This window comes from Pristiophorus japonicus, chromosome 4, assembly GCF_044704955.1.
Source record: "Pristiophorus japonicus isolate sPriJap1 chromosome 4, sPriJap1.hap1, whole genome shotgun sequence".
NCBI classification, from domain to species: domain Eukaryota; kingdom Metazoa; phylum Chordata; class Chondrichthyes; family Pristiophoridae; genus Pristiophorus; species Pristiophorus japonicus.
In genome coordinates this window covers 189209640-189237549 of record NC_091980.1, presented here as the reverse complement: position 1 = coordinate 189237549, position 27910 = coordinate 189209640, and the positions used below count along the sequence as shown (strand labels likewise).

General features: G+C 43.1%; 1 protein-coding gene across 6 annotated transcripts in view; it reads left to right on the top strand.

Annotated features, from left to right (window-relative positions):
• The window catches only part of max (myc associated factor X), a 50517-nt gene that overhangs the window by 17296 nt on the left and 5311 nt on the right, over positions 1-27910 (top strand). For 5 of the 6 annotated variants that reach the window (XM_070878946.1, XM_070878949.1, XM_070878951.1 and 2 more), the window contains one exon: positions 6198-7434. The exons of the other annotated variant lie outside the window; for it this stretch is intronic. In XM_070878946.1, coding sequence (XP_070735047.1) covers positions 6198-6385 — 188 coding nt within the window. In that variant the 3' untranslated portion in view covers positions 6386-7434. Of the gene's footprint in view, positions 1-6197; positions 7435-27910 lie in introns of those variants that run through there. 6 annotated transcript variants of the gene reach the window in all.

The window sequence follows — 27910 nt, the reverse complement described above, 5'->3', positions numbered from 1 at the left end:
AAACATAGACATAGAAAATAGGTGCAGGAGCAGGCCATTCAGCCCTTCTAGCCTGCACCGCCATTCAATGAGTTCATGGCTGAACACGAAACTTCAGTACCCCCTTCCTGCTTTCTCGCCATACCCCTTGATCCCCCGAGTAGTAAGGACTTCATCTAACTCCCTTTTGAATATATTTAGTGAATTGGCCTCAACTACTTTCTGTGGTAGAGAATTCCACAGGTTCACCACTCTCTGGGTGAAGAAGTTTCTCCTCATCTCGGTCCTAAATGGCTTACCCCTTATCCTCAGACTGTGACCGCTGGTTCTGGACTTCCCCAACATTGGGAACATTCTTCCTGCATCTAACCTGTCTAAACCCGTCAGAATTTTAAACGTTTCCATGAGGTCCCCTCTCATTCTTTTGAACTCCAGTGAATACAAGCCCAGTTGATCCAGTCTTTCTTGATAGGTCAGTCCCACCATCCCGGGAATCAGTCTGGTGAATCTTCGCTGCACTCCCTCAATAGCAAGAATGTCCTTCCTTAAGTTAGGAGACCAAAACTGTACACAATACTCCAGGTGTGGCCTCACCAAGGCCCTGTACAACTGTACCAACACCTCCCTGCCCCTGTACTCAAATCCCCTCGCTATGAAGGCCAACATGCCATTTGCTTTCTTAACCGCCTGCTGTACCTGCATGCCAACCTTCAATGACTGATGTACCATGACACCCAGGTCTCGTTGCATCTTCCCTTTTCCTAATCTGTCACCATTCAGACAATAGTCTGTCTCTCTGTTTTTACCACCAAAGTGGATAACCTCACATTTATCCACATTATACTTCATCTGCCATGCATTTGCCCACTCACCTAACCTATCCAAGTCACTGCAGCCTAATAGCATCCTCCTCGCAGCTCACACTGCCACCCAACTTAGTGTCATCCGCAAATTTGGAGATACTGCATTTAATCCCCTCGTCTAAATCATTAATGTACAATGTAAACAGCTGGGGCCCCAGCACAGAGCCTTGCGGCACCCCACTAGTCACTGCCTGCCATTCTGAAAAGTACCCGTTTACTCCTACTCTTTGCTTCCTGTCTGCCAACCAGTTCTCAATCCACGTCAGCACACTACCCCCAATCCCATGTGCTTTAACTTTGCACATTAATCTCTTGTGTGGGACCTTGTCGAAAGCCTTCTGAAAGTCCAAATATACCACATCAACTGGTTCTCCTTTGTCCACTTTACTGGAAACATCCTCAAAAAATTCCAGAAGATTTGTCAAGCATGATTTCCCTTTCACAAATCCATGCTGACTTGGACCTATCATGTCACCATTTTCCAAATGTGCTGCTATGACATCCTTAATAATTGATTCCATCATTTTACCCACTACTGAGGTCAGGCTGACCGGTCTATAATTCCCTGTTTTCTCTCTCCCTCCTTTTTAAAAAAAGTGGGGTTACATTGGCTACCCTCCACTCGATAGGAACTGATCCAGAGTCAATGGAATGTTGGAAAATGACTGTCAATGCATCCGCTATTTCCAAGGCCACCTCCTTAAGTACTCTGGGATGCAGTCCATCAGGCCCTGGGGATTTATCGGCCTTCAATCCCATCAATTTCCCCAACACAATTTCCCGACTAATAAAGATTTCCCTCAGTTCCCCCTCCTTATTAGACCCTCTGACCCCTTTTATATCCGGAAGGTTGTTGGTGTCCTCCTTAGTGAATACCGAACCAAAGTACTTGTTCAATTGGTCTGCTATTTCTTTGTTCCCCGTTATGGCTTCCCCTGATTCTGACTGCAGAGGACCTACGTTTGTCTTTACTAACCTTTTTCTCTTTACATATATGTAGAAACTTTTGCAATCCGCCTTAATGTTCCCTGCAAGCTTCTTCTCATACTCCATTTTCCCTGCCCTAATCAAACCCTTTGTCCTCCTCTGCTGAGTTCTAAATTTCTCCCAGTCCCCGGGTTCGCTGCTATTTCTGGCCAATTTGTATGTCACTTCCTTGGCTTTAATACTATCCCTGATTTCCCTTGATAGCCACGGTTGAGCCACCTTCCCTTTTTTATTTTTACGCCAGACAGGAATGTACAATTGTTGTAATTCATCCATGCGGTCTCTAAATGTCTGCCATTGCCCATCCACAGTCAACCCCCTAAGTATCATTCGCCAATCTATCCTAGCCAATTCACGCCTCATACCTTCAAAGTTACCCTTCTTTAAGTTCTGGACCATGGTCTCTGAATTAACTGTTTCATTCTCCATCCTAATGCAGAATTCCACCATATTATGGTCACTCTTATGTGGGCCTGGACCACCAATCACAATGTAGTATTCTCATTCATAGTAATGAGAATACCTTTAAAATCAAATAAAACACAAACATAAATTTTTTTTAAAAATTAATAGAAATTGCATTAAATTAAATGTTTGAGAAGGAATTATTTTTTATGGAAATGTTTTTAAAATATTAGTGGTAAAAATAAACTTGCCTTCATATAGGGTTTTTAAATATAAAAATAAGTAATAACATTTATTTTTTTCTATCTATTAAACTCTTACCAGGCGTACGAGTTTGAAGGACATTCGCTGGGCAAGAGTTGGGCAAATAGCCCAAATCTCCACCAGCAAAGGCCCTTCTCGCGGGGATGCGTTGGAACTTAGTTCGCAAGTGCTGGATTTCGGTGCATTTCCGTGATTTTCAGCCCAAGATTTTTTTTTCTGTTTTGCAACACTGAAAAGGAAGAGTTTGTCTCATTTGAAGAACTGATTTAAATTATTTTTTTCCACGTCTGCAGATCCATCAAGTGCCATGTCCTGTGTGGCACTGAATGGCTTCTCTGACAATGAATGGTTTTGCCTTTTATATTTCCTGATGGGAGATATTCTAAACTGAAAACTCAAATCAGAGATTAGATTTACAAGGTTCTGATTTGTCTTCCACACTTGGGAATAAAAATATGAATAGTTGCCCCTCCAAGTCTACATTACTTGATGGGATTTTACTTGTAGACACACACAATTTAACACACCAAGATTGCTATTGATGAATCAACGGAATGTGTTTCTAAACTGGTATAATCCTGCATCAGAAAGTTATCAGCACAGCTGTCCATTAACTTGGAGTTTTCCTGCACTGCCATTGCCACATGTCTTGCTTGCGATACCTTCAGTTAAATCTGGTGTGCAAATCAACAGAAGCTGAATGGTACAAAGCAACTATGTTCAATCATCATCTTCAGCTGGATTGCTAGTCTGGAAATGTCATGTGTGTTTCCCAATCTTAACATTTTCTGCTGGCACGTTTAGGGACATATGAGCCCCAGCAATCGATCTGTTTTTAAAAGACCAGTTGTTTTAAAGCAAGGTGAAATAAACTTTTAACTTAACAGCTACCCCACACAAGCAGATTGCTGTCGTCCCACAGCATAATTACTAAAATCTGTGCCTGTAATTTACCAGGACCAGGCATAACGTTGTCGGTCATATGTTTTCCATTCACACCCTGAAATTTACCCAATTGTACCAGAATTTCACCTGATGAATAAATGCTCCCATCATCTAATGCCTCAGTTCTTCCTTAAAGAGATGTGCTGTTCGACGGGGGGGCGGGGGCGAGAGAAACAGTCAAACGCCAATGTTACAATGCCACAAAAGTATTTGAAATGTACGACAAGTACTGTTTCCCGCCCTTGTGCGGATCCACCAATTAACATTCTACTCCTCGGGGTTTTCTTAAAAATAAAATTTTGTGAGATGCTTTTCTCAAGTTATTTTCTTGTCATGTCATACACACAGTCCCTTGCGTTGAGTAATTAAGTGTCTTTCCCTCAGTCCTCCCAACCCATTCTTTTTCTCTCCTCACAACCCCTCCTCTGTAGCTGCATGTGCACACATTGTAATCGGTCTCATCTTGTGTTAGTTGAATGCCCCTGTTAGTTGTGGCATAGAAAAGATTCTGATTCTTTACCCGTCTTGGAGTTTAGCTTCCATGTAAGTTTCACTTGTGTAGCAGGCACAATTGCATTGTGTTCCTGTACAACTTAACTGCTATACCACAAGATGGTAGCAACAGTACAGTGGAGATGGTTCATGCCTAATTAAGCAGTTTAAGATTATTCAGTTTTAATATACTGAAATAAAATGTTGTACTGATCTATTGAAAGCTTGGTCAAACCCAGAGTAATGTCACCCCACACTTGTGTGACCACCCTGAGTCTCTGCTGGATATAGAACACAAAGATAGTTGCTACCAGAATGGATCTGGATTAACATAGAATAGCGCAGCTGCCAAGCTAAACACTATATAAAGGTGGTAAGAGTGAAGTGATTCAGAGTATTATCTACATTTTTTTGTGATTGGATGGTTTTAAATACTCCAACCTCCCTTAAGGTTTCAGTTCACATGATATTGGCAAAGTGATTGCAAGTCTAGTGTCTGCTGAATAGAAAGAACACCCCTGCAGTACCCAGCATCAATTCACTTGTTTGTTTGTTCTCCACTTTTCTGAAGTATTATGGTGTAATGAGTAAATTGGTATACCGAGCCTAAATACTGGAGTTTTAGATCAGAGCATGAAAATACTCGAGTTTGCTGCAGTTGCTATGGATATCGTTTAACCATGTTCTTTAATGTGAAGATTTTTTGGTCCTTCGAATGTGAGGGGTGGCCTTGTTCTATTCCAAAATTAGCAATCTCTGAACTTCAAGATGAAGTAAAGTAGTGAAAATTTGGTTGCAATTGAGTGAGCTGGGATATCTGAACTACCTAGTTCAGGACTGCAGAGCAAAGGTCATGTTCTGACCCAACATGTCTAGATTTAACGTGTTGAAATGAAGTAATTTGCACAACTATTTTTATTTTCAAAAGACATGGTATCATAGATTAGAGCTTGGGCACAAATGTCAGCCATTAGGTGTTTGAAATATTTATTTATTTTAAATATATAATTTATGAAGTATAAACTTAGATTCAAGATCTTAATGAAAATTTAAGGTTGTAACTAAGGGCTACACTTTGAGAGGATCTGGAATAAAAAGCTAATATCAGTAATGGTGACCATGAAACTGTTAGTACATTGGTTCACTCATGTCCTTCAGGGAAGGAAATCTGCTGTCCATTCCCGGTCTGGCCTCTGTGACTCCAGGCCTACAGCAATGTGGTTGACTCTTAACTGTCCTCTGAAATGGCCGAGCAAGCCACTCAAGGGCAATTGGGGATGGACAATAAATGAGGTAGACAAGCCAGTAAACCTGAGCATCAATTACTATGCATACTGATGCCAAAGTTGCTGGATTCAGGTGCCTTCTGATCAGGCATTACTGTGGAAGTGCTTACTGACAAATGTCACAGCTACCATCAGCTGACTGATTCCATTCCATTCTGAATATGGAGATCCCCAAATATGGTGTGTGTGTGTGTGTGTGTGTTAAGAAGAAATAAATGAAATGAGTTAATTCCCCCTGGATTAGCCTCTTGCTACTATTGAGGCTAGTGCATAGCATGTTGTGATCAGGAATTGTCAGTTGATTGGCTGAAGGGACTTGATACAGCACATGGTCAGACTTGTAATAATGCCCATATATTTGGTAGTCTCCTGCAAAATTCAACCCATATTTTTTTTTAAGTCTTGGTTGTTCCAAATATTTGCTAACTAGAAACTGGTCCATACACTCTATCTGAAGAGATTAATTTCACTGACACCAGTGTTATGGATGTTGATATTCTCTCAAGGGGAAAATCCTTTAGATATCAGAAGTGTGTCACATAACTGCTAATTATTGAATGAAAGCAACAGCAAGTAAGCATTCACAAAGACATGCTAGTAATATGAATATAGTTTTTAAAACTTTCAATTCTTTAAGCTAATCTAGAATTACTAATAGTACTTGCCTATAGAACTCCCGTTACAAGATCTTTCCATCTTGTCCACACAGACTTGTATGTAAGCTAAGCAAAATGTTACTTAATTTTTTACAAATAAAGTTACATTTGTGCAGCCAAGTTTTTTTTTCAAATCTCCTTTTCCACTACAGATGCCACTTGGCATTTTTCCTATTGCAGTTGCAGATCCCAGGAAGACACCTGATAGGGTCATTACAGCTGTGCAGAGTGGAAGTCGGCTGTAGCAAGGGATTTCACTCTGCCAGTGTGTAGTGAATGAGTTTCTTTGGTTTTAACACTGACCTGCCTTTCTCTTGCAGTACGTGCATTGGAAAAGGCACGGGCAGCCGCCCAGCTACAGGCCAACTTTTCATCCTCCGACAGCAGTTTATACACCAATCCCAAGGGCAGTGCAGTTTCTGCCTTTGACGGAGGCTCTGACTCAACTTCGGAGTCAGAAACTGAAGAACCCCAGACCAGAAAGAAACTGCGAATGGAGGCAAGCTGAACCCGTTCAGGCAATAAACTGTCTGGCTTTTACTAGGGATTCTTGTGTATAGCTTTACTTTTCAGTTTGTCTTCTGTCAGACCCCTTTGTGCTCTAAGGATTCTAACAACAGATGCTGTTATAAGGATAGCATCTCGTTTCATCAGTAGAAGGACTCCCTGCTCTTCCTAGTGAAATCACAAAATGGCAGCTGTCAAACTATTAAGGACTCCGCCTGCTGCAACAGGAACTTTGCAGCAGTTCTTAAGACTTATTCACTAGCTGTGGCACCCAGTGGAAAAAAGACTAGATTTGAAAATATATGTTATTAAAAGAATAAGGAAGCAAGGCACACGTTATTTGATGCACTATTAATCTGTATGGATGTATATTACAAACTGGTCATGTACGACCAATCTTTAATCTTATTTTGAGACCCTTTTGCTCTTATTGTATTCATTTTAATTATGAAACAGAAGTTCAGTGTCACTTGGTATTACAAAGTCATGGACTTCAAAACTATTCACTTCAGGCGTTTCACTTTTCATATTTCTTCAATGTTTTACAGATTTAAAAAAAACCTCAAATATTCTGTGCCTTGAATTGTTTTTATGTAACCCTGCAAAATGATGGAACAGCTTAAGTGCCCTAAAGCTATGCTTAATGGTACTGAAATATCCGCTGTCAATACATCTGAAATGGGTATGTTAAGTTTGTGTTTTAGCAGGAACCGAAATAATTGTATTTAAGCCTCAGTCTGCATAATACAATGTACAAAATTAAATTGATTCACATAACTGCTCATTATTGATGTTTGAACAATCAACTGGCTGCCAAGCACCGTTCAGGCTGTGTCGGGGGTGTGTGTACATTTGTCTGTCTCTACCTTTTCAATTATTGGTCTAAGCTTAAACTAGCTTGTAGCATTATGTAGATTTGTCTCTTTGTTGTTATTTGATTCCATTCCATGGAAATTACAGGTATGTTGTACATACTGCCAAGAATTGTCTTGCAAGTTGAGGCTGACCTTTACTATGAGACTATAAATAAAAACTATTTTATCCTTGTTATTTGTGATGCTTATTGGTCTTTAATGTGTTTTTACTTTAGGTTGAATTAAGCTGCTAACGCTAAATTACATCTAGGTAAATTATATCTTGCCAATTAGTTACGCAGAGGGGAAAGAGCTATGTGATCCCAAAATATGGGATTCATGCTAAATTAAAATATGAAGTGTAACACTTAACTTTTGAGGATAGTAACTGTTGCCCTGAGTAGTTTCATCAGTAACGTCCGCTTTTAAAGTGAACTGTGTGACTTGCTATTTCGGAGAACAAAGAGAAAGAACGTAGAATGATGTAGTGCCTTTCTTGGCATCTGGACATTCTAAAGCTCTCCAGTCAATCTAAGTATTTTTGAAAAGGAGTCACTTGTAATGTAGGGAAACTACATCACAGAAGGATGCTTCCAATTCTGTTTGTTTAAATATCCAGTTGTAAGTATAATGTCTGTTGGTAACTTTGGAAAAACCTTCTAATTGAAGGATAAGTAAAACTATTTTTTGGGAAAGATTTAAAAAATAATTGAAAGATGTATGCACTTATGACCAACTGACCACAGGAATGCAAATACAATTGATGGAAAAATGTCACGACCTACCCATGTCCACCCAGAGCTAATTATGTACCGGCCTATTGCTAGTTTAATCTTGGTCTATGTAATAACTTATTAGAATACATGTAATTCTACTTGTGGATTTAGCCCATGCCAACTGAGGTGGTCACTAACCGGAGTTTTTGGAACAGAGATTCTAATGCATAGGATGACTTCAGTCCATAAATCCATCTACTAAATGGGAAAGTTTTTCATAGAGGAATGGAGCATAATGCTCATTTGAGAACTGTTTATATTTAATCTCCCCAAACTGATGAGATTAAAGTCACTTTTCTCCATTTGCTGTAAAGGTCATGCATAAAATTAGTTTGAATATTGTAAAATAGTTGAGGGTGCAAACTCATAGTATTAATCTACACAATTTGCATTTTACACATGCCAGGAGGATATGAGTGAAGAAATGTGAGGCTGGAATGGTAAAGTTTCCTCCTCTTGGGTTGAGGAATGAGTATAGAGGCACAGGAGCTTTATATTTTCCCTTGACCTTGCCATCTCTCATGGCCTCGCTATTTCTACCGTGTCAGTTACAGATAAGGCCATCTCTGACCATTACCTTGTATCGCTCTCCACCCACATCCCCCTTTCCCCCACTCAACCCTACTTCCTTCTGCATCCCCCCCCTCCCCGGAAAAAACTCGCCAAACTCTCTTACAACTGCACTTAGCAACACCAAACTGTCCAGCCTTTGGCCCTCCTTTCTGCAGCCACTGATCTGCTCAACCACACCATCACCACCGCCTTTGATGCCCTAGCCCCTATTAAAACCATTACTCTCTCTCACTCTGGCCGTTCCTTCTGGTACGGTCCTCATCTTCGCTCCCTCAAGTCCAAGGGACGCAGACTTGGAACGGATGTGGCAGGCAACTGGTTTAGCTATTCACCGCCAGATCTCGCTCGACCACATAAAGCATTATCAGGTCCTGCTCTTGTCGGCCAAAACTGCTTACTATTCCAGGATCATTCTGGAATGCAAAGATAACGCCCAGCTACTGTTCTTTACTGCTAACTGTCTTCTTCAACCCCTCTCCCCTGTCTTGAACCACACTCTCCTCCAACAAGTGTGAGGAGCTCAGGGACGACTTTGTCTCAAAAGATTGAGACTATTCGATCGGCTGCCTTTGCGAGTTCCCTTCCTTTCCCTAGCCCACCGGGCCAAACTTTCTCTGAGGCTCAGCCCTGCCCTAGCCTTAGACTCGCATCTCCAGTTTCTCTGGTCTCCCCTCTATCTCTCCATGCTCATTTGTCCATGAGACCCACTTCCTGCTCCCTTGACCCTATTCCCAGAAAACTGCTGACCACCTGATTTCTTTTTCTGGCTCCCATGTTAGGTGACATTGTTAACGGTTCTCTCCTCCGGTACTGTCCCCCTCTCCTTCAAATCTGCGGTCATCACCTCTCAAAAAAAAAAAAACAACCCTTAATCCCACTGTGCTTGCAAGCTAGCTACAGTCCCATCTGCAAACTCCCTTTCCTCCAAAATCCTTGTACGTGCTGCGTTCCCCCCCCCGCCCAAATCTGTACCCATCTTTCCTGGAACTCCATGTTAGAATCTGTTCAATTTGGTTTCCGCCCCTGCCACAGTTCCGAAACAGCTCTCGTCAAAGTCACAAATGACATCCTTTGTGACTGACTTGTCTGCAGCCTTTGACACAGTTGACTACTCTATCCTCCGCCAATGCCTCTCCACTATCATCCAGCTGGGTGGAGTTGCACTCGCCTGGTTCCATTCTCATCTATCTAATCATAGCCAGAAAATCTCCTGCAATGGCTTCTCTTCCCACTCCCGCACCATTACCTCTGGTGTCGCCCGAGGATCTGTCCTTGGCCCCCTCCTATTTCTTATCTATGTGCTGCTCCTTGGCGATATCATCCGAACACACTGAGTCAGTTTCCACATGTACGCTGACGACACTCAGCTCTACCTCTCCATAACTTCTCTCGACCCCTGCATGGTCTCTAAATTGTCAGATTGCTTGTCTGACATCCAGTACTGGATGAGCAGAAATTTTCTCCAATTAAATATTGGGAAGACTGAAGCCATTGTCTTTGGTCCCTGCCACAAACTGCGTTCCCTAGCCACTGACTCCATCCCTCTCCCTAGCATCTATCTGAGGCTAAACCAGACAGTTCATAACCTAGGCGACATATTTGACCCTGAAATGAGCTTCCAGCCACACGTACGCATCATAACTAAAACTGCCTATTTCCACCTCCGTAACATTGCCCATCTCTTCCCCCTGCCTCAGCTCATCTGCTGCTGTAACCCTCATCCATGCCTTTGCTACCTCGAGGCGACTACTCCAATGCATTCCTGGCTGGCCTCCCACATTCTACCTTACGTAAACTTGCGGTCATCCAAAACTCGGCAGCCCTTGTCCTAACTCTCACCAAGTCCCCGTCACCCCTGTGCTCGCTGACCTTACATTGGCTCCCAGTTAAGCAACACCTTGATTTCAAAATTCTCATCCTTGTTTATAAATCCCTCCATGGCTTTGCCCTCCCTATATAATCTCTAATCTCTTTCAGCCTCACAACCCCATGCGATGTCTGCGCTCCCCAATTTCTGCCCTCTTGAGCATCCCTGATTATAACTGCTCAACCATCGGTGGCCGCGCCTTCACAAGGCTGCTTGGGCCCTAAGCTCTGGAACTCCCTCCCTAAACTTCTCTGTCTATCTACCTCTCTTTCCTCCTTTAAGACTCTGCTTAAAACCTACCCTGTCATCTGCCGTAATTTCTTCTTGTGTGGCTCGGTGTCAAATTTATCAGTTTTACCTTATAACACTCCGGTGAAACGTCTTGGGATGTTTTACTATGTTAAAGGCGCTATATAAATAAAAGTTGATGCGGATGCAATTGCTGACTCAAGATGCCACAAAATTGACATTCTTCACTTCTGAGTAGCCCTCCTAAGAAATTATGTAAATTTCAACTCTGCAAGAGAACAAAAATAAATTCTGAAATAACATTGGATAGTTGGGGGAAGGTGTCTGATGTGAATGTTTAAAGCAAGAGTGTGTTCAACACAGCTTGAGGTTTATTGTGGGGAGTGGGATGCAACAGTTCATGGAATGTTAATGGAAGACCCAACAGTAGAAAGTTGATGAGATGAACTTGCACAGATCCAGCTTGCTCACAACACTCCAAATGTTTGCAGCAAAAATATATTTTGCATAATTGGCCCCGATTTTTCTATAATCTGAAATTTGCAATTTTATGACAAAACAGGACCAATGATTGCTCTTTTACCTGTATTTTAATAAGTTTCCATATAATCAATTAATATTTCAGTAAGATGTGAAAAAACAGAAGTAAAGTATTTAGGGTTAGGGTTGTAAGCCCTTTGGGGAAAAATACAAGACAGTGCCTAGGAGGGAGTTTTGGAGCCAAACATAATTCTAACATTCACATGATTTGAATCGAATACTGCTGGAAGTAAAAAGTACTTTACAACTAATAGAAACTTCAGTTCCCACAACACTGTTACAAAAGCTAATGCAGCTTATCCAGTCATGGAGTTCTGCCTTCAAGGCCCCATTGAAAGCTTTCTTTCTTGGCTTGGACTTTTGGCAGTAACTTTTCCATTTAGATTGCAGATTGCGTGAAGTCTACAGCACAGAAACAGGCCATTCGGCCGAATTGGTCTATACCGCAGTTGAGCCTCCCTGCCATCTTTATCTTACCCTATCTAGGAATGAGTGACCATAACATGATTGAATTTCAAATTCAGTTGGAGAGTGAGAAAGTTGAATCTCTAACCAGTGTCCTAAGCTTAAATAAAGGAGACTACAATGATATGAAGGCAGAGTTGGCTAAAGTGGACTGGGGAAATAGATTAAAAAGTGGGACAGTTGATGAGCAGTGGCAGATATTTCATAACTCTCAACAAAAGTATATCCCAATGAGAAGGAAAGTCTGTAAGAGAAGGGATAACCATCCGTGGCTAACGAAGGAAATAAGGGATGGTGTCAAAATGAAAACAAGGGCATACAATGGCAAAGACTAGTGGGAGACCAGAGGATTGGGAAACTTAAAAGCTAGCAAAGAACGACTAAAAAAATGATAGAGAGGGAAGATAGATTATGAAAGTAAACTAGCACGAAATATAAAAACAGATAGTAAGAGTTTCTACAGGTACATAAAAAGGAAAAGAGTGGCTAAAGTAAATGTTGGTCCCCTAGAGGATGAGAATGGGGAATTAATAATGGGGAACAGGGAAATGGCAGAGACTTTGAATGAATATTTTGTATCGGTCTTCACAGTAGAAGCCACTAAAAACATCTCAATAGGGGATAATCAAGGGACTATAGGGAGGGAGGAACTTAATATAATCACTATTACTAAAGAAGTAGCACTCGGTAAAATAATGGGACTAAAGGCGGACAAGTCTGCTGGACCTAATGGCTTGCATCCTAGGGTCCTAAAAGAAGTGGCTGCAGAGACAGTGGATGCATTGATTGTAATTACCAAAGTTCCCTGGATTCTGGGGAGGTTCCAGCGGATTGGAAAACCGCAAATGTAATGCCCTTATTTAAAAAAGGAACCAGACAGAAAGCAGGAAACTATAGACCAGTTAGCCTAACATCTGTCATTGGGAAAATGCTGGAGTCCATTATTAAGGAAGCAGTAGCAGGACATTTGGAAAAGCATAATTCAATCAAGTAGAGTCAGCATAGTTTTAAGAAAGAGAAATCATGTTTGACAAATTTGCTGGAGTTCTTTGAGGATATAGCGAGCAGGATGGATAAGGGGGAACCAGTGGTTGTGGTATATTTGGATTTCCAGAAGGCATTTGATAAGGTGCCACATAAAAGGTTACTGCACAAGATAAAAGTTCACGGGGTTGGGGGTAATATATTAGCATGGATTTAGGATTGGCTAACTAACAGAAAGCAGAGAGTCGGGATAAACGGGTCATTTTCCGGTTGGCAAACTAGTGGGGTGCTGCAGGGATCAGTGCTGGGACCTCAACTATTTGCAATCTATATTAATGACTTGGATGAAGGGACCGAGTGTAATGTAACCAAGTTTGCTGATGATGCAAGGATGGGTGGAAAGCAAATTGTGAGGAGGACACAAGAAATCTGCAAAGGGATATAGACAGGCTAAGTGAGTGGGCAAAAATTTGGCAAATGGACTATAATGTAGGAAATTGTGAGGTTATCCACTTTGGCAGGAAAAATAGAAAAGCAAATTATAATTTAAATGGAGAAAAATTGCAAAGTGCTTCAGTGCAGAGGGACCTGGGGATCCTTGTGCATAAGTTAGTATGCAGGTACAGCAAGTAACCAGGAAGGCAAATGGAATATTGGCCTTTATTGCAAGGGGGATAGAGTATAAAAGCAGAGAAGTCCTGCTACAACTGTACAGGGTATTGGTGAGGCCACACCTGGAGTACTGCATACAGTTTTGGTCACCCCGTATTTAAGGAAGGATATACTTGCATTGGAGGCTGTTCAGAGAAGGTTCACTAGGTTGATTCTGGAGATGAGGGGGTTAACATGAGGAAAGGTTGAGGAGGTTGGGCCTCTACTCATTGGAATTCAGAAGAATGAGAGGTGATCTTATCGAAACATATAAAATAATGAGAGGGCTCGACAAGTTGGATGCAGAGATTATTTCCGCTCATAGGGGAAACTAAAACTAGGAGACATAGTCTCAGAATAAGGGGTCGCCCATTTAAAACGGAGATGAGGAATTTCTTCTCTCAGAGGGTTGTAAATCTATGGAATTCTCTGCCCCAGAGAGCTGTGGAGGCTGGGTCATTGAATATATTTAAGGGGGAGATAGATTTTTGAGCGATAAGGGAATAAAGGGTTTTGGGGAGCAGGCAGGGAAGTGGAAGTGAGGCCATGATCAGATCGGCCATGATTTTATTAAATGGCGGAGCAGACTCGAGGGGCCAAATGGCCTACTCCTGCTCCTATTTCTTATGTTATGTTTATGTTGTTAATATATTCTATTCCTTTCTCCCTCGTGTTTTCATCCTGCATTCCCTTAAATGCATTTGCCTCAACTACTCCTTGTAGCGAGTTCCACATTTTTACCACTCTCTGTGTAAAGAAGTTTCTCCTGAATTCCCGATTGGATTTATTGGTGACTATCTTATATTTATGGCCCCAAGTTTTGGTCTCCCTACAAATGGAAACATTTCTACGTCTAGCTGATCAAACCCCTTCATAATTTTAAAGACGTCTATTTGATGAACTTGTAACAGATTTAACACACTTTAGATGTGCCCACTGCTGAAAAGGAGAAATATTTCCCTCATGCTAACTGAATTTAGATTTTTTTTTTAAAGGTTCCTATTGCCACCTGCTCACTATTTTATTTTATGGTTCAGATGTGTGAGGTGGAGGTAATTTATGTCTAATTCTCCTGTGAAAGTTGAACTCCACTGCCAAATGGGCAATATTATCCACACTCCATCATTTTCATTCAGAATGCTACATAAAATGTCCAATCCTAACCTGCAACTGTATAGAAGACAACACTGCCCAATAGTGAGAGACACAACCCATCAATATGCTGAGTTCTCTGTGAAGTGTTTAATAAGCAAATCCTGCAGTGGAATCTTTGAACCATTTTAAGTTTCCCATTCTTCAGGATGCCCGAACAGTTTCCCAGTTATTAACATCCAGATTGATGATCCCTGCAGCAGGAATAGTGGATGCATTAGTTGTAATTTACCAAAATTCCTTGGATTCTGGGGCGGTCCCAGCAGATTGGAAAACTGCAAATGTAACGCCCCTATTTTAAAAAGGAGGCAGACAAAAAGCAGGAGACTATAGACCAGTTACCCTAACATCTGTGGTTGGGAAAATGTTGGAGTCCATTAATAAAGAAGCAGTAGCAGGACATTTGGAAAAGCATAATTCAGTCAGGCAGAGTCAGCATGGATTTATAAAGAGGCAGTCATGTTTGACACATTTGCCGGAATCCTTTGAGGATGTAACGAACAGGGTGGATAAAGGGGAACCAGTAGATGTGTATTTAGATTTCCAGAAGGCATTTGATAAGGTGCCACATAAAAGGTTACTGCACAAGATAAAAGTTCACAGGGTTGGGGGTAATATATTAGCATGGATAGAGGATTGGCTAACTAACAGAGAGTAGGGATAAATGGTTCATTCTCGGGTTGGCAATCAGTAACTAGTGGGGTGCCTCAGGAATCAGTGCTGGGACCCCAATTATTTACAATCTATACTAATGACTTGGATGAAGGGACCGAGTGTAACGTAGCCAAGTTTGCTGACGATACAAAGATGGGAGGAAAAGCAATGTGTGAGGAGGACACAAAAAACCTGCAAAAGGACATAGGCTAAGTGAGTGGGCAAAAATTTGGCAGATGGAGTATAATGTTGGGAAGTGTGAGGTTATGCACTTTGGCAGAAAAAATCAAAGCACAAGTTATTATTTAAATAGAGAAAAATTGCAAAGTGCTGCAGTACAATGGGACCTGGGGTTCTGGTGCATGAAGCACAAAAGGATAGTATGCAGGTACAGCAAGTGATCAGGAAGGCCAATACAATCTTGGCCTTTATTGAAAAGGGGATGGAGTATAAAAGCAGGGAAGTCTTGCTACAGGGTATTGGTGAGGCCACACCTGGAATGCTGCATACAGTTTTGGTTTCCATATTTACGAAAGGATATACTTGCTTGGGAGGCAGTTCAGAGAAGGTTCACAAGGTTGATTCCAGAGATCAGGGGGTTGACTTATGAGGAAAGGTTGAGTAGGTTGGGCCTCTACTCATTGGAATTCAGAAGAATGAGAGGTGATCTTATCGAAACCTATAAGATTATGAGTGGGCTTGACAAGGTGGATGCAGAGAGGATGTTTCCACTGATAGGGGATACTTGAACTAGGGGGCATAATCTTAGAATAAGGGGCAGCCCATTTAAAACTGAGATGAGGAGGAATTTCTTCTCTCAGAGGGTTGTAAATCTGTGGAATTCACTGCCTCAGCGAGCTGTGGAAGCTGGGTCATTGAATAAATTTAAGACAGAGATAGACAGTTTCTTAAAACGATAAGGGGATAAGGGGTTATGGGGAGCGGGCAGGGAAGTGGACCTGAATCCCTGATCGGATCAGCCGTGATCATATTAAATGGCAGAGCAGGCTCGAGGGGCCGTATGGCCTATTCCTGCTCCTATTTCTTATGTTCTTATGATTGCAGCTCCACTGTCGGTATAATCTTTGTTACTCTTTCAATGGAGTGCAATCACCACACAAAAAATATGTTCTGTCATACATATAGAGAAAATCATCTACATGTATGCTGTTTTTTCAAACCTTGTTTTACTGAAGAATCTGCCCCCACTCCTGGCATGCTGTATGTCCAACTTCATACTTAAAGTTCTCAGCTCCTTCAAACATCAAAACTAACTGAGATCCAAAGGGCAAATGCTGGTAGCAGAGTAGGTGTGTAAATCCTAGTAGCATTACTACATGTCAGAAAATTGAAGGGCACGGAGGGAGGCAGTGTATAGAATAAATAGCAACGGGACAAAGCTCAGTTCTTTACAACAGCAGCCTGTTTGGTTTTTAAAGAAAAGGCCAAGATAAAGTCGCCTGTCTCACTTTTTTTTAAATGAGGTGCAAAACAAATGAGCTTTTTTAAAAAAAAAATATTCACTAACATTAAGTTCAAGGAGAAAATGCCAGAAGCTTCTTTTATCCTTACCATTCATGTTCTTTGATCCTCCCCAGCTTGGGAACAAAAATAGGTTTTTGACCAAAAGAATCCGGCGAGAAAATTAGACACTTTGAACAAACTCCTTCAGCAATGGCATTGAAATGCTTTTGTTGTGCTCATAAATCCAAAGGATAAGCTTAATCTGCTCCATGGAACACGCTACCACAGAGTAGTTGAAGTAACTAGCATTTAAGGGGAGGCTAGACAAGCATATGAGAGAGAAGGGAATAGAGGGTTATGCTGATAGATTTAGATGAGGAAAGACAGGAGGAGGCTCGAGTGGAGCATAAATGTCAGCATGGACTGGTTGGGCCGAAAGGCCTGTTTCTGTGCCGTATATTCTATGTAATCCTATGTAATAGTCATTTGCATTTATCTAATTGCTGAGATTCTTAAAGCAGCTGCAACTGTACAACAGCATTCATTCAGCTGCTATTTTGACACCAGTGTCTAAAACAGCCATAAACTGTAATTTTACTGTCTTCTACAATTTTATTCAACCCAACTTCAGCTCTAACCCGACCAAACAAGAAAGGTGTCTAATTACCTACATAATCTAAGAATTTCTACACATCTGGTGTGTCCTTTGGCAAACATTTGAATTATTTTTCTCATTTGCTTTTTTGAACTTAGAATACCAGACGACTTGGACAAACAGCATCACTTCTATTGATAATGGGAGGCTCTCTAGGTTTTGATGTCACCAGCTGATGAAGAAGGGAGGGAAAACCCTGGGATATTACGGTGTTAATTGAACATGTCCTAACTACTTATTCCTTTCAGCATACTTTCGTTTCTTTAACACCTGCACTGAGAAGGAGATAAGCCAGGATGAAATGGCCTCAAGGAACATTGTGGATCAGCATGAAGCAAATGTTATTACTGCCAATAGTTACTGTGATGCAAGAACTAGAACTCTGCACAGCCAATTTGTACAAAACCAGTTATTTGACTTGAACAGGTTACACTGACCATTACAATTATAGGCTTAAGTTGTAATAAATCATGAATTGGAAGAAATTATGAATTGTAAAAGAAATGGTGATGTTATAAAAAGGAATGGGGTTCCCTAGCTCAGGCAGCCAGGATGAACTGATGACACATGAGAATTCCAGTCATATCACATAAGGAGTTGTACAAAGAGCTAAGGCCGTCACAATGCAGGAACAGGCATGTAGGCATGACTTGGCTTGATAAGAGGTCAAGCGAGGAGACATCTAAATAAATTGTCCGAGAGAAGGTACCCAGAAGTCCAGACGAGATAAGCAGAGAGTTGATCTCATGGGGACAGGTGGGGTTTGCTGTAGGTACCCATTCCCCTGTAATTGCACAATTGAATAAGTAAGAAAAGATTGACGCATGGTATCCCTCCCCTCCCCGCCTGAAATAAGGTATATGAACGGGCAGAGATGGGGAGGGCCTCCTCGAGGTGGATTCATGCTAGCTTCAGCTTAACACCTTGATCAAGCTTCACCCCTGGAGTGGGTCCATGCTAGCTTTGGCTTAACACCCTGCCACTCGGGAGACGACCCAAAGGGAAGAGACCACTACCGCAGGCTGCAGGGATCCGAGACCACCATTCTGCCTCAACCTCCGTCCACCTGTCCGTCCTTTCCGGGACCGGTAAATCGTTCTCATCTATTACGGGTTTTTTGTCTGCAATGTTTATCCTGGTTGCGTGTTGGATCTGATTATATTTAAAGCTGCTGCTCCTTAATAAAACCACCTATGACTCCGAAGAACTTTTCGGTCACCTGTGTATGACCTGTGATCCAAATCCTACAAAGCGAATCTCTTCAAGAGTTAGTCCAGTGGTGGGATCTCATAGTGATGGTGCCTTGTATTCATGTGGAGAGTATTAGTGGTAGCAATTTGTTACTATCAGTAAGAATTATATTAAATAGTTTTCAGTAGCGAAATGGTTGCTTGTATCAAAGCTATAATCTGCACTTCTGAGACTAATTTCTTTCTGTCTCTATTGATTAATACCCTAAATATCTTTGTTATAACCTTGGTAGTCGAGGCAGTTGTGTGACTGATGCTGGTTGAGATAGATTTTGTCCCTGAGAACATGGATGACTGTGTCCAAGCCTGACAATGGTGTGGTACACCTTCAGCTGGTGGCTCCCATAAGTGCTCTCTCCTTCCTGTTACTTTCCTGGCTGATTTGGGACAAGAAGGATTGTGTGGGACTTCAGCCATTTTATGAATCTGGGAAAAACATGGTTAGATATTCAGTGCCAGGATAGGAAAACCTTCCACTTGGCAAGATGGTCATATCCAGCTCTTCTACTAAGCTTGAGGTAATCACGCGAGGTCACAGATGTCAAATAGCTGTCCATTATATCTAGGTTATATATTATTATTTTCACCCTTTCTAGTAAGATTCTTAAAAAACCTTTTTCAAGCATTTTGCCATCAGTATCCTTTTGCAAATATGCGGTTATCCAAGCATAAGTGAGATAGATGGTGGTGATTGGCTGGCTTTATTAACATTAGTTGTCTTCAGACTTTAAAAAAATAAAACTCCAACTTAAAATTCCTACATAAAAGCTTTTGTTTTACCTCCTCTGCATCATTCCAGGTTGGAGTGAAGATTTTATTTGTGGATGTAAAAAGGGTTTATTTCATTATTGTAGAATGATACAGCACAGAAGGAAGTCATTCAGCACAAAGTGCCTGTGTCACCTCTTTGGTACAGCTATCCAACTAGTCCCACTCCCCCGTTCTATTCCCATAGCCCTGAAAAATTTTCCCCGTCAAGTATTTATCCAATTCCCTTTTGAAAGTTACCATTGAATCTGTTGTGTATTGCTCCGGTACATTAAATGTATGATAAGTACAATAGTGCACCACAGAGGGCACTGTGGTGGGAGATCTGAAAGTACCTGCACGAGGCAGTATAAAAGGCTGCCCACCACACCTGTGGGGCACTCTGGAGCTGTTCAATAAAGGACTAAGGTCACAGCAGTTAGATCAACACCAGACCGTGTGGAGTCAGTGATTTGTGTGCTACATCCATCACATTGGCGACAAGGAAGCGGACGAACTTCACGGAACCATGGCTACTCTGGGCTCGCTAAAGGATTTTACCATGGGCAATGATTGGGAGGCCTTTACGGAAAGATTCGAGTACTATTTCACAGCAAACGATCTGACGGAGGACACGAATGCACTGAGAGAGAAACATAAGGCGATATTGCTCTCCAGTTGTGGCGATGAGGTTTACTGTCTCATCAGGGATTTGCTGACACCCAGGAGTGCAGGGCCAAGTCATATGAGGAGCTGACTGAACTCATTCGTGACCAGTTGAAACCGACAGAGCATCCTCACAGCCAGCTACAAATTTTATCATCACTGCAGATCCGAGGGCCAGAATGTCAGCAAATATGCTGCGGACCTCAGGAAACTCGCGGCGCCGTGTGATTTTGGGGCACACCTTGACGAGGCGTTGCGGGACGTTTTCGTCATGGGGATTGGCCATGAGGGCCTCCTTCACAAGCTGCTAGCCACAGAACCCACAGTCACCCTGACAAAGGCCATCACCATCAGCCGGGCATATATGACCTCGATGTGCAGCACCAAGCAAATGATCCACGCAGTCTCAAACCCGGCAGGCACTGTCCACAGGATAACGGCCACCACGGACAAAACTGCAGAACGTGGCTCTGCTCGGGGCAGAGAGCACGGACCTCGGGGTCCTGGAACTCAGAGTCCGCTGGGGGGGGGGGGGGGGAGGCCAATCAAGCAGCACCATGCTGGCGCTGCGGTGGAAGCCATGGGGCTCACCGGTGCAGGTTTGCGGAGTATACGTGCAATACCTGCCACATCAAAGACCACCTTCAGCGCAGGTGTAAAAGAAATCGGACTCACCATGTGGCTGAGGAGATGGGGGGATGATCCACCATCCAGCGAGGAGCAGGCAGAAGAAGATGAGGTGTTGGGACTGTATACGTGCACCGACGATTCGCCCCCAGTGATAATGGAAGTAAAAATTGACGGAGTTCCAGTGAGTATGGCAGTGGATACGGGATCGGGTCCATCATTGATGAGTCAGAGAACTTTTGATAGACTGTGGGGTAACCCAGCTGCACGACCCAAGCTAGTCCCGATCACAGCAAAGCTGCGTACTTACACCAAGGAACTGATACCTGTTCTCGGCAGAGCGGATGTACAGGTATCTCACGGGGGTGAGACACACGGTTTACCCTTATGGGTCATTGCAGGCGATGGGCCGACGCTCCTCGGCAGAAGTTGGATGGGAAAGGTCCGTGGGAGCTGGGAAGACTTCTTCATTCCTCCACAGACTGCTGCTCCCCGGGTTTCCAAAGGGCAGCGGCAATTGAGCTGGAGCTGCAGCAGCAGCCCAGAACTCCTGGCCCCAAGCAATCCTGCAGCCTCAGCCTCCACACAAGGCTACAGGTGCGGGCCGCTGTGGTCCATCGGTGGCCCACGCAGCGGAACAAGCGGGCGATGGCAGCGGCCGCGATGGTGGCGGCCATGGAGGCAGCAGGAGAGGTGGCCACGGCGGGAGCTGTAACGAAACGCCGCGCCGAGTTTGAGAGCGTCAGCGTCGAGTAAGTCCAGCATCAGCACCAGAGGAAGAGGATCATGGACAAATGCCTGAAACCTTTCCCCAAAATTCCCTCGCCCCACCTTCTGTGTTTCCCTTTCCCTCCTTCCATGTTTCTTCTTCTTCTTTCTAGGCCAGCTGAACACCTAAGATGGCAGCGCCCAACGGAAGCCTCGTGGGAGCCACAAGATGGTGTCTTAAAAGGGAAATGCTCCTGGGCGTCTTAAAAGGGCCTCACACCACTGCGGTCCCCCCATAAAGACTTTTGGACTTTTGTAAGGCTAGAGCGAGCCTAAGTGTGCCATGTGAATGTAGGATGATGGATTTATGACAAGAGTTAATATTTCAATGCTAAATGGTCACTGTGTTTAAATTCAGGGACGTGGACCCGGACCAACATTACCAATGAGCTAATGCGTTTTTCGATTAAGGGGATTCTAGTAACTGCTTTTTGAACTGGGTGGGGGGAGGGGTGGGGGGAGGGGGGGCGCAGTGATGTTGTGTATTGCTCTGGTACATTAAAGTGATGCTGTGTATTGCTCCGGTACATTAAATGTATGATAAGTACAATGGTGCACCATAGAGGGCGCTGTGGTGGGAGACCTGAAAGTACCTGCACGAGGCAGTATAAAAGGCTGCCCACCACACTTGTGGGGCACTCCGGAGCTGTTCAATAAAGGACTATGGTCACAGCAGTTAGATCAACACTAGACCGTGTCAAGTCAGTGATTTGTGTGCTACATATATCACAGAATCTGCTCCCACCACCCTTTCAGGCAGTGCATTCCAGATCACAACAACTGGCTGTGCTAACCACACTATCTTCCTCCATCACCTCTCTTCCATCAGCCAGTTGGGTGGAACTGCCCTTACTTGGTTCCATTCTTATCTATCAAATCGTAGCCAGAGATACACCTACAATGACTTCTCTTCCCACCTCTGCACCATTACCTCTGAAGTACCCGAGGATCTATCCTTGGCCCCCTTCTATTTCTCATCTACATGCTGCCCCTCGGCGATATCATCCCAAAACACATCAGGTTCCTCATGTTCGCTGACGACACTCAGCTCTATCTCACCATCGCCTCTCTGGACCCCTCCACTGTCTCTGATTTGTCACACTGTTTGTCCGACATCCAACATTGGATGAGCAGAAATTTCCTCCAAATAAATATTGGGAAGACTGAAGCCATTGGCCATTGGAGCCAAAATTTCCCCTTCCTATAAGGTCTGTTACCGCCGGAAATCGGCGGTCACGCTACGGAGTACAATGGCCGCCGATGTTTCGTGGAATGACCACCATTTTTTAAATTCCGCTCCTGCGGTATCCCGGCGGTGACCCGCTCTTCCCACCCCACCCCACCCCCCCACACCACTCCACTGCTGCTGATCCATCCGAAGTGCATCATAAGAGCCCCCTCTTGGGTGCCAGAACCTCCCAGTGGATCGAACTTAAACAATCACGCAGGCTCTCTTTAAGTTAAGGGATGAGCAGTGGTGATGTGGCGCCGTGCTGATGTCATCAGCACTGATGACTGACAGCGGCGGCCACTCCGCCCACTCCCAACCTCCGTCCCTCTAGTGTGCTCACCGCTGCACTCCCACTCCCATTCTGACCGACTTCCACTCCACAGGAAAAAAAAGCCGAAGAGCAGAATTTCACTCAAGAGGCCACCGCATCCACCGCGCCCTGTCAACTGAAGCTGCACCAGACCGTTCGCAACCTTGGTATTGTGTTTGACCCCGAGATGAGCTTCCAACCATATATCCACTCCATCACCAAGATCGCCTACTTCCACATCTGTAACATCGTCTGACTTTGACCCTGCCTCAACTCATCTGCTGCTGAAACCCTAAACTATGCCTTTGATAGCTCTAGACTTGACTATTCCAATACTCGCTTGACCGGCCTCCCATCTTCCACCCTCCATAAACCTATGCTCATCTAAAACTTGTTACCCGTATCTTAACTTGCTCCAAGTCTCGTTCACTCATCACCTCTGTGCTTGCTGACCTTCACTGGCTCTCAGTCCAACAACACCTCAGTTTTAAAATCATTCTTGTTTTCAAATTCCTCCATGGTCTTGCCCCTCCCCATCTCTGAACCTCCTCCAGCCTTCGACATCTCTGCACTCTTCCAATTCTGGCCTCTTGCACATCTGTGATTTTAATCACTCCACCATTAATGGCCGTGCTTTCAGCTGCCCTGACCCTATCTCTGCAATTCCCTTCGTAAACCTCTCCGCCTCTCTCTCCTTCAAGATGTTCCTTAAAACCTATGTCTTTGACCAAGCTTTTGGTCATCTGTTCTGATATCTTCTTCTGTGGCTCTTGTCAAAAATGTTTTTATTGATATCGCTCATATTAAGTGTCTTTGGACATTTTGCTACGTTAAATGCAGTATATAAATGTAAGTTGTTGTTGTGTAAAGAATGTTTCCTCATGTCGCCTCTGGTTCTTTTGCCAATCACCTTAAATCTGTGTCCACTGGAAACAGTTCCTCCTTATTTCTGCTATCAAAACCTGTATCTTAACTTTCTCTTCTCTAAGGAGAACAACTCCAGCTTCTCTAGTCTCTCCACATAACTGAAGCTACTCATCCCTAGTACCATTCTAGCAAATCTCTCCTGCACCCTCGCTATGGCCTTAACATCCTTCCTAAAGGGTGTGGTGCCCACAATTCAACACAATACTCCAGCTGAGGCCTAACCAGTGTTTTATAAATATTTAGCACAACTTCCTTGCTTTTGTTCTCTGTGCCTCTATTAATAAAGCCAAGAATCCCATAAGCTTTTTTTCACAGTCTTTTCAATTTGTTCTGCCACCTTCAAAGATTTGCGAATATATACCCTCCAGGTCCCTCTGTTCCTACACCCCCTTTAACATTGTATCATTTAATTTATATTGCCTCTTCTCATTCTTCCTACCAAAATGTCTCACTTCACACTTCTCTGTGTTAAATTTCATCTCCATGTGAGTGTCCATTTCACCAGTCTGGCTAGGTCCTCTTTATGGTCTGTTACGATTCTCCTCATTGTTTACTACATTTTCGAGTTTTATGTCATTTGCAAGCTTTGTATTTATGCACTGGAGACCCAAGTTCAGGTCATTAATATATATCAAAAGATTAGTGGTCCCAATATCAACCTCTGGGGAACACCACTGTATACTTCACGGCCCATGAAGTATTTTTGAAGTGTAGTCACTGTTGTAATGTAGGAAATGCGGCAGCCAATTGGCGCACAGCAAGCTCCCATAAACAGCAATGTGATAATGACCAGATAATGTTTTTTATTTTGTTGATTAAGGAATAAATATTGGCCAGGACACTGGGGATAACTCCCCTGATCTTTTTCGAAACAGTGCCATGGAATCTTTTACGTTCACTGAGAGAGCAGATGGGCCTTGGTATAGCATCTCATCCAAAAGGCAGCACCTCCGCCCGTGCAGCACTCTCAGTACTGCACTGGATTGTCGGCCTAGATTTTTGTGCTCAAGTTTCTGGAGTGGAACTTGAACCCACAACCTTCTAACTTAGAGATGATTGTGCTACCTACTGAGCCACAGCTGACATCAAGCTGAATATAAAGTGCAGAGGAGATCTAAAAAATGGAATAAGAGGGGCAAGGAGAATAGATTAGCAGCCAACATAAAAGGGAATGCAAAAGTCTTTTTATAAACATAAGAATATTAAAAGGGTAGTCAAAGGAAGGATGGGGCCAATTAGGGACCGAAAAGGAGACATTGCTGTGGAGGCAAAGGACCTGGCTGAGGAACTGTCTTCATTAGAGAAGAGGATGCTGCCAACGTAGCAATAAAGGAGGAGGTAATAATGATATTGGATAGGATAATGCTTTGATGCTGAGGATGCTGGCCTGAGCGAGAACACTGATGTTGGTGCATCTATCCTCCCGATGGATTTCCAGGATCTTGCGGAGGCAGTACTTCTCCAGCATTCTGAGGTCCTGGTCTCCAAACACTCCTCCTCAGGCGACCGAAGACTGCGCTGGCGCACTGAAGGTGGTGTTGGACCTTGTCGTCAATGTCTGCTCTTGCTGACAGTAGGCTCCAGAGGTATGGAAAATGGTCCACGTTGTCCAAGGTCTCGTTGTGCCGACCCTTGATAACCCAGAGATGCAGAGTGCCCACAGTGCCTAGTCTGCCCTCAAGGCCTCCATAATCAGCACCTGCGAAGGATTTGACGAGAATGACCAGGAGATCCAGAAGTTAACTAGCTGCAAGCAAAAGGCATTTCTGAACTTCCTTTTCCACATTACCTCAGTGACTACACTCCAAAAGTACTTCATATGCTGTAAAGCGCTTTGGGATGCCCGGTGGTCGTGAAAGGCGCTATATAAATGCAAGTCTTTCTTTCTCGTTGGGCTGGAAATACACTGATCAAGAAAGTTCTCCTTTATTCATTTCAGGAATTTCTCCCCCATCTTTGCCCTTCAGACTGTTACTATCCCAGTCTATATTAGGACAATTGAAGTCCCCCATTATCACTACTCTTTAGATCTTGCATTTTTCTGGACTTTGCCTGTAAATTTGCTCCTTCATCTCCTTCCCATTTATTTGGTGGCCTATAGTATATACCCAGTAGCACAATAGCGCTTCGTTCCTTAATACCAACCAAATCGATTCTACCTTTGACCCCTCACATATATCATCGCTCTCCAGTGCTGTAATAGTTTATTTGATCAGTACTGCTACCCCCTCCTTTTTTTCCCTCCCTATCTTCCAGAACACCTTTTTGGTGCATGGCCCATTTACAGTTTCAAGCATGTGCGAAATTTAACATTAGTAAAGCTGGTCCTGGGCTGCACAGGACCGGCTGAGAGTTGCACGGCCACGTAGCTTAGAGGGAACATTTCTCACTTGCGTGTGGCACTGAGAGTAATCCAGAAATTACTACCTTTGAGGGCCTGCTCTTCAATTTCCTCCCGAGCTCCTGAAACTCGGCCTGCAGGAGCTCAACCCTTTTCCTTCCTATGTAATTGGTTCCCACATGGACCATAACTTCTGGCTATTCCCCTTCCCTCAAACCACCGCCCCCCTCAAAATGTTTTATATCGAACAGAATATTTCTATATCCTCCCCCTTTGTCTTAGATATTTAATCCTGCTGATAATTTATCCAAGGAACGTGACCAAATGGGTAGTTGAATGCATCATTGGCTTTTGCTCAAAAGCAAACCTCCAGCTAAGGTTTCCATCATAGACCAAATATGATGGACAGCTTCCATACATTTACTATGTGGAATAATACCCAAGTTGGACAAATCACCATGTCTTGGCTCTGCTAGCTGAGAATTATGTTCTGGCCTGGATTTTTCGGGTCCTATGACCGCGTACGCCTCATAAGTTCCAGGTTTATCCGTGCGCAAAAAGGCGGAATTTGCGATCTGTCGGGGCTGGGTGAAAATATATATTAAAATAACATTTTTAAAATCATTTTAACGTTCGAAAACCTGTAAAATAAGTTTGTTATTTTTAGCCCCTTGAAAAATGTTTATATTATTTTCAATAACATTTTTGTTTTAAATGTTTAATTGAATTATATTTTAATTGTAAACATGTAATGATTTAAAAAAAAATATTTCAGTGCTGTTAAAATGTAGTTTTTTGGGTCATTTCTATTATGCTTATGGAGATTCCGTACGTAAATGAAATCCCCATAAGCATAATGAAATCCCCTGTCTGATTGGTTAGGCTGGCTGACTGCAAATCCAGGCCCAGCAGCTGAGAATTATGGCTCAGCAGAAGCATTTCAGCCAGATCAAAAGAAACCCCTCTTTCTGCCGATCTAAGAGAAGTGCCTAGTACCTTTATAGCAGGTGGACGGGAAGATCATAGAAAAAGTCAAGATGTATTAAAAGAGTTGATGGCCCTTTGATTTTTCCTCTTGGCAATCGGTCAACCATGGAGGATGCTTTCATTTGAACCGTGAAGAAAGCCGTACTATTTTTTAGTTCAACAGAGAGATTGCGGGGGAAGAATTAAAGATAGTACAACTATTGTACAAAACTGTTAACTGAACTTAGAGAAACCAAAGATAAATAAAATCAATTTAGCCTGTTAAATAACCTGATACGTGTTTGAGAAAAGGCTCAGTTGTGCAATTATACAAGTAACAGAAATTTTCTGAACTATCTTTAAAATTATCTTCCTGAAAGTCCTCAACTTTCTCAGTTTCAACCCTGACATCAAAAATGCTGACAAAGAGGGCACTGGTCATATGCAGAGTTTCTACCTGGCTGAGGGTGAATGTTATAACATCAGTTCTGAATGCCAAACCATAATTTCCCAGACTAGCACTGATCTCATCTCTTCACCCCCCGTCTCCTCCCTCGTTCCCCCCTCACCACCATCTTATTCCACAACCCTGCACCTCATGTCAAAGATACAGAAACAGGACTATTTGTTTCACCTTGTAGAAGAAAGCAAACGTGACAGGGAGAGCAGATAAAAGATCCCAAGAGCTGCAGATCATCCACTGGAAAATGCAGCTTGCACTGTGTCCCTTCCCTGACATACTATCCACCAGGGCAGAGAGCAGCAAAAAGAGATGCAGAAAGAAAAGAGAGAGATAAAAGCAGAAGAGG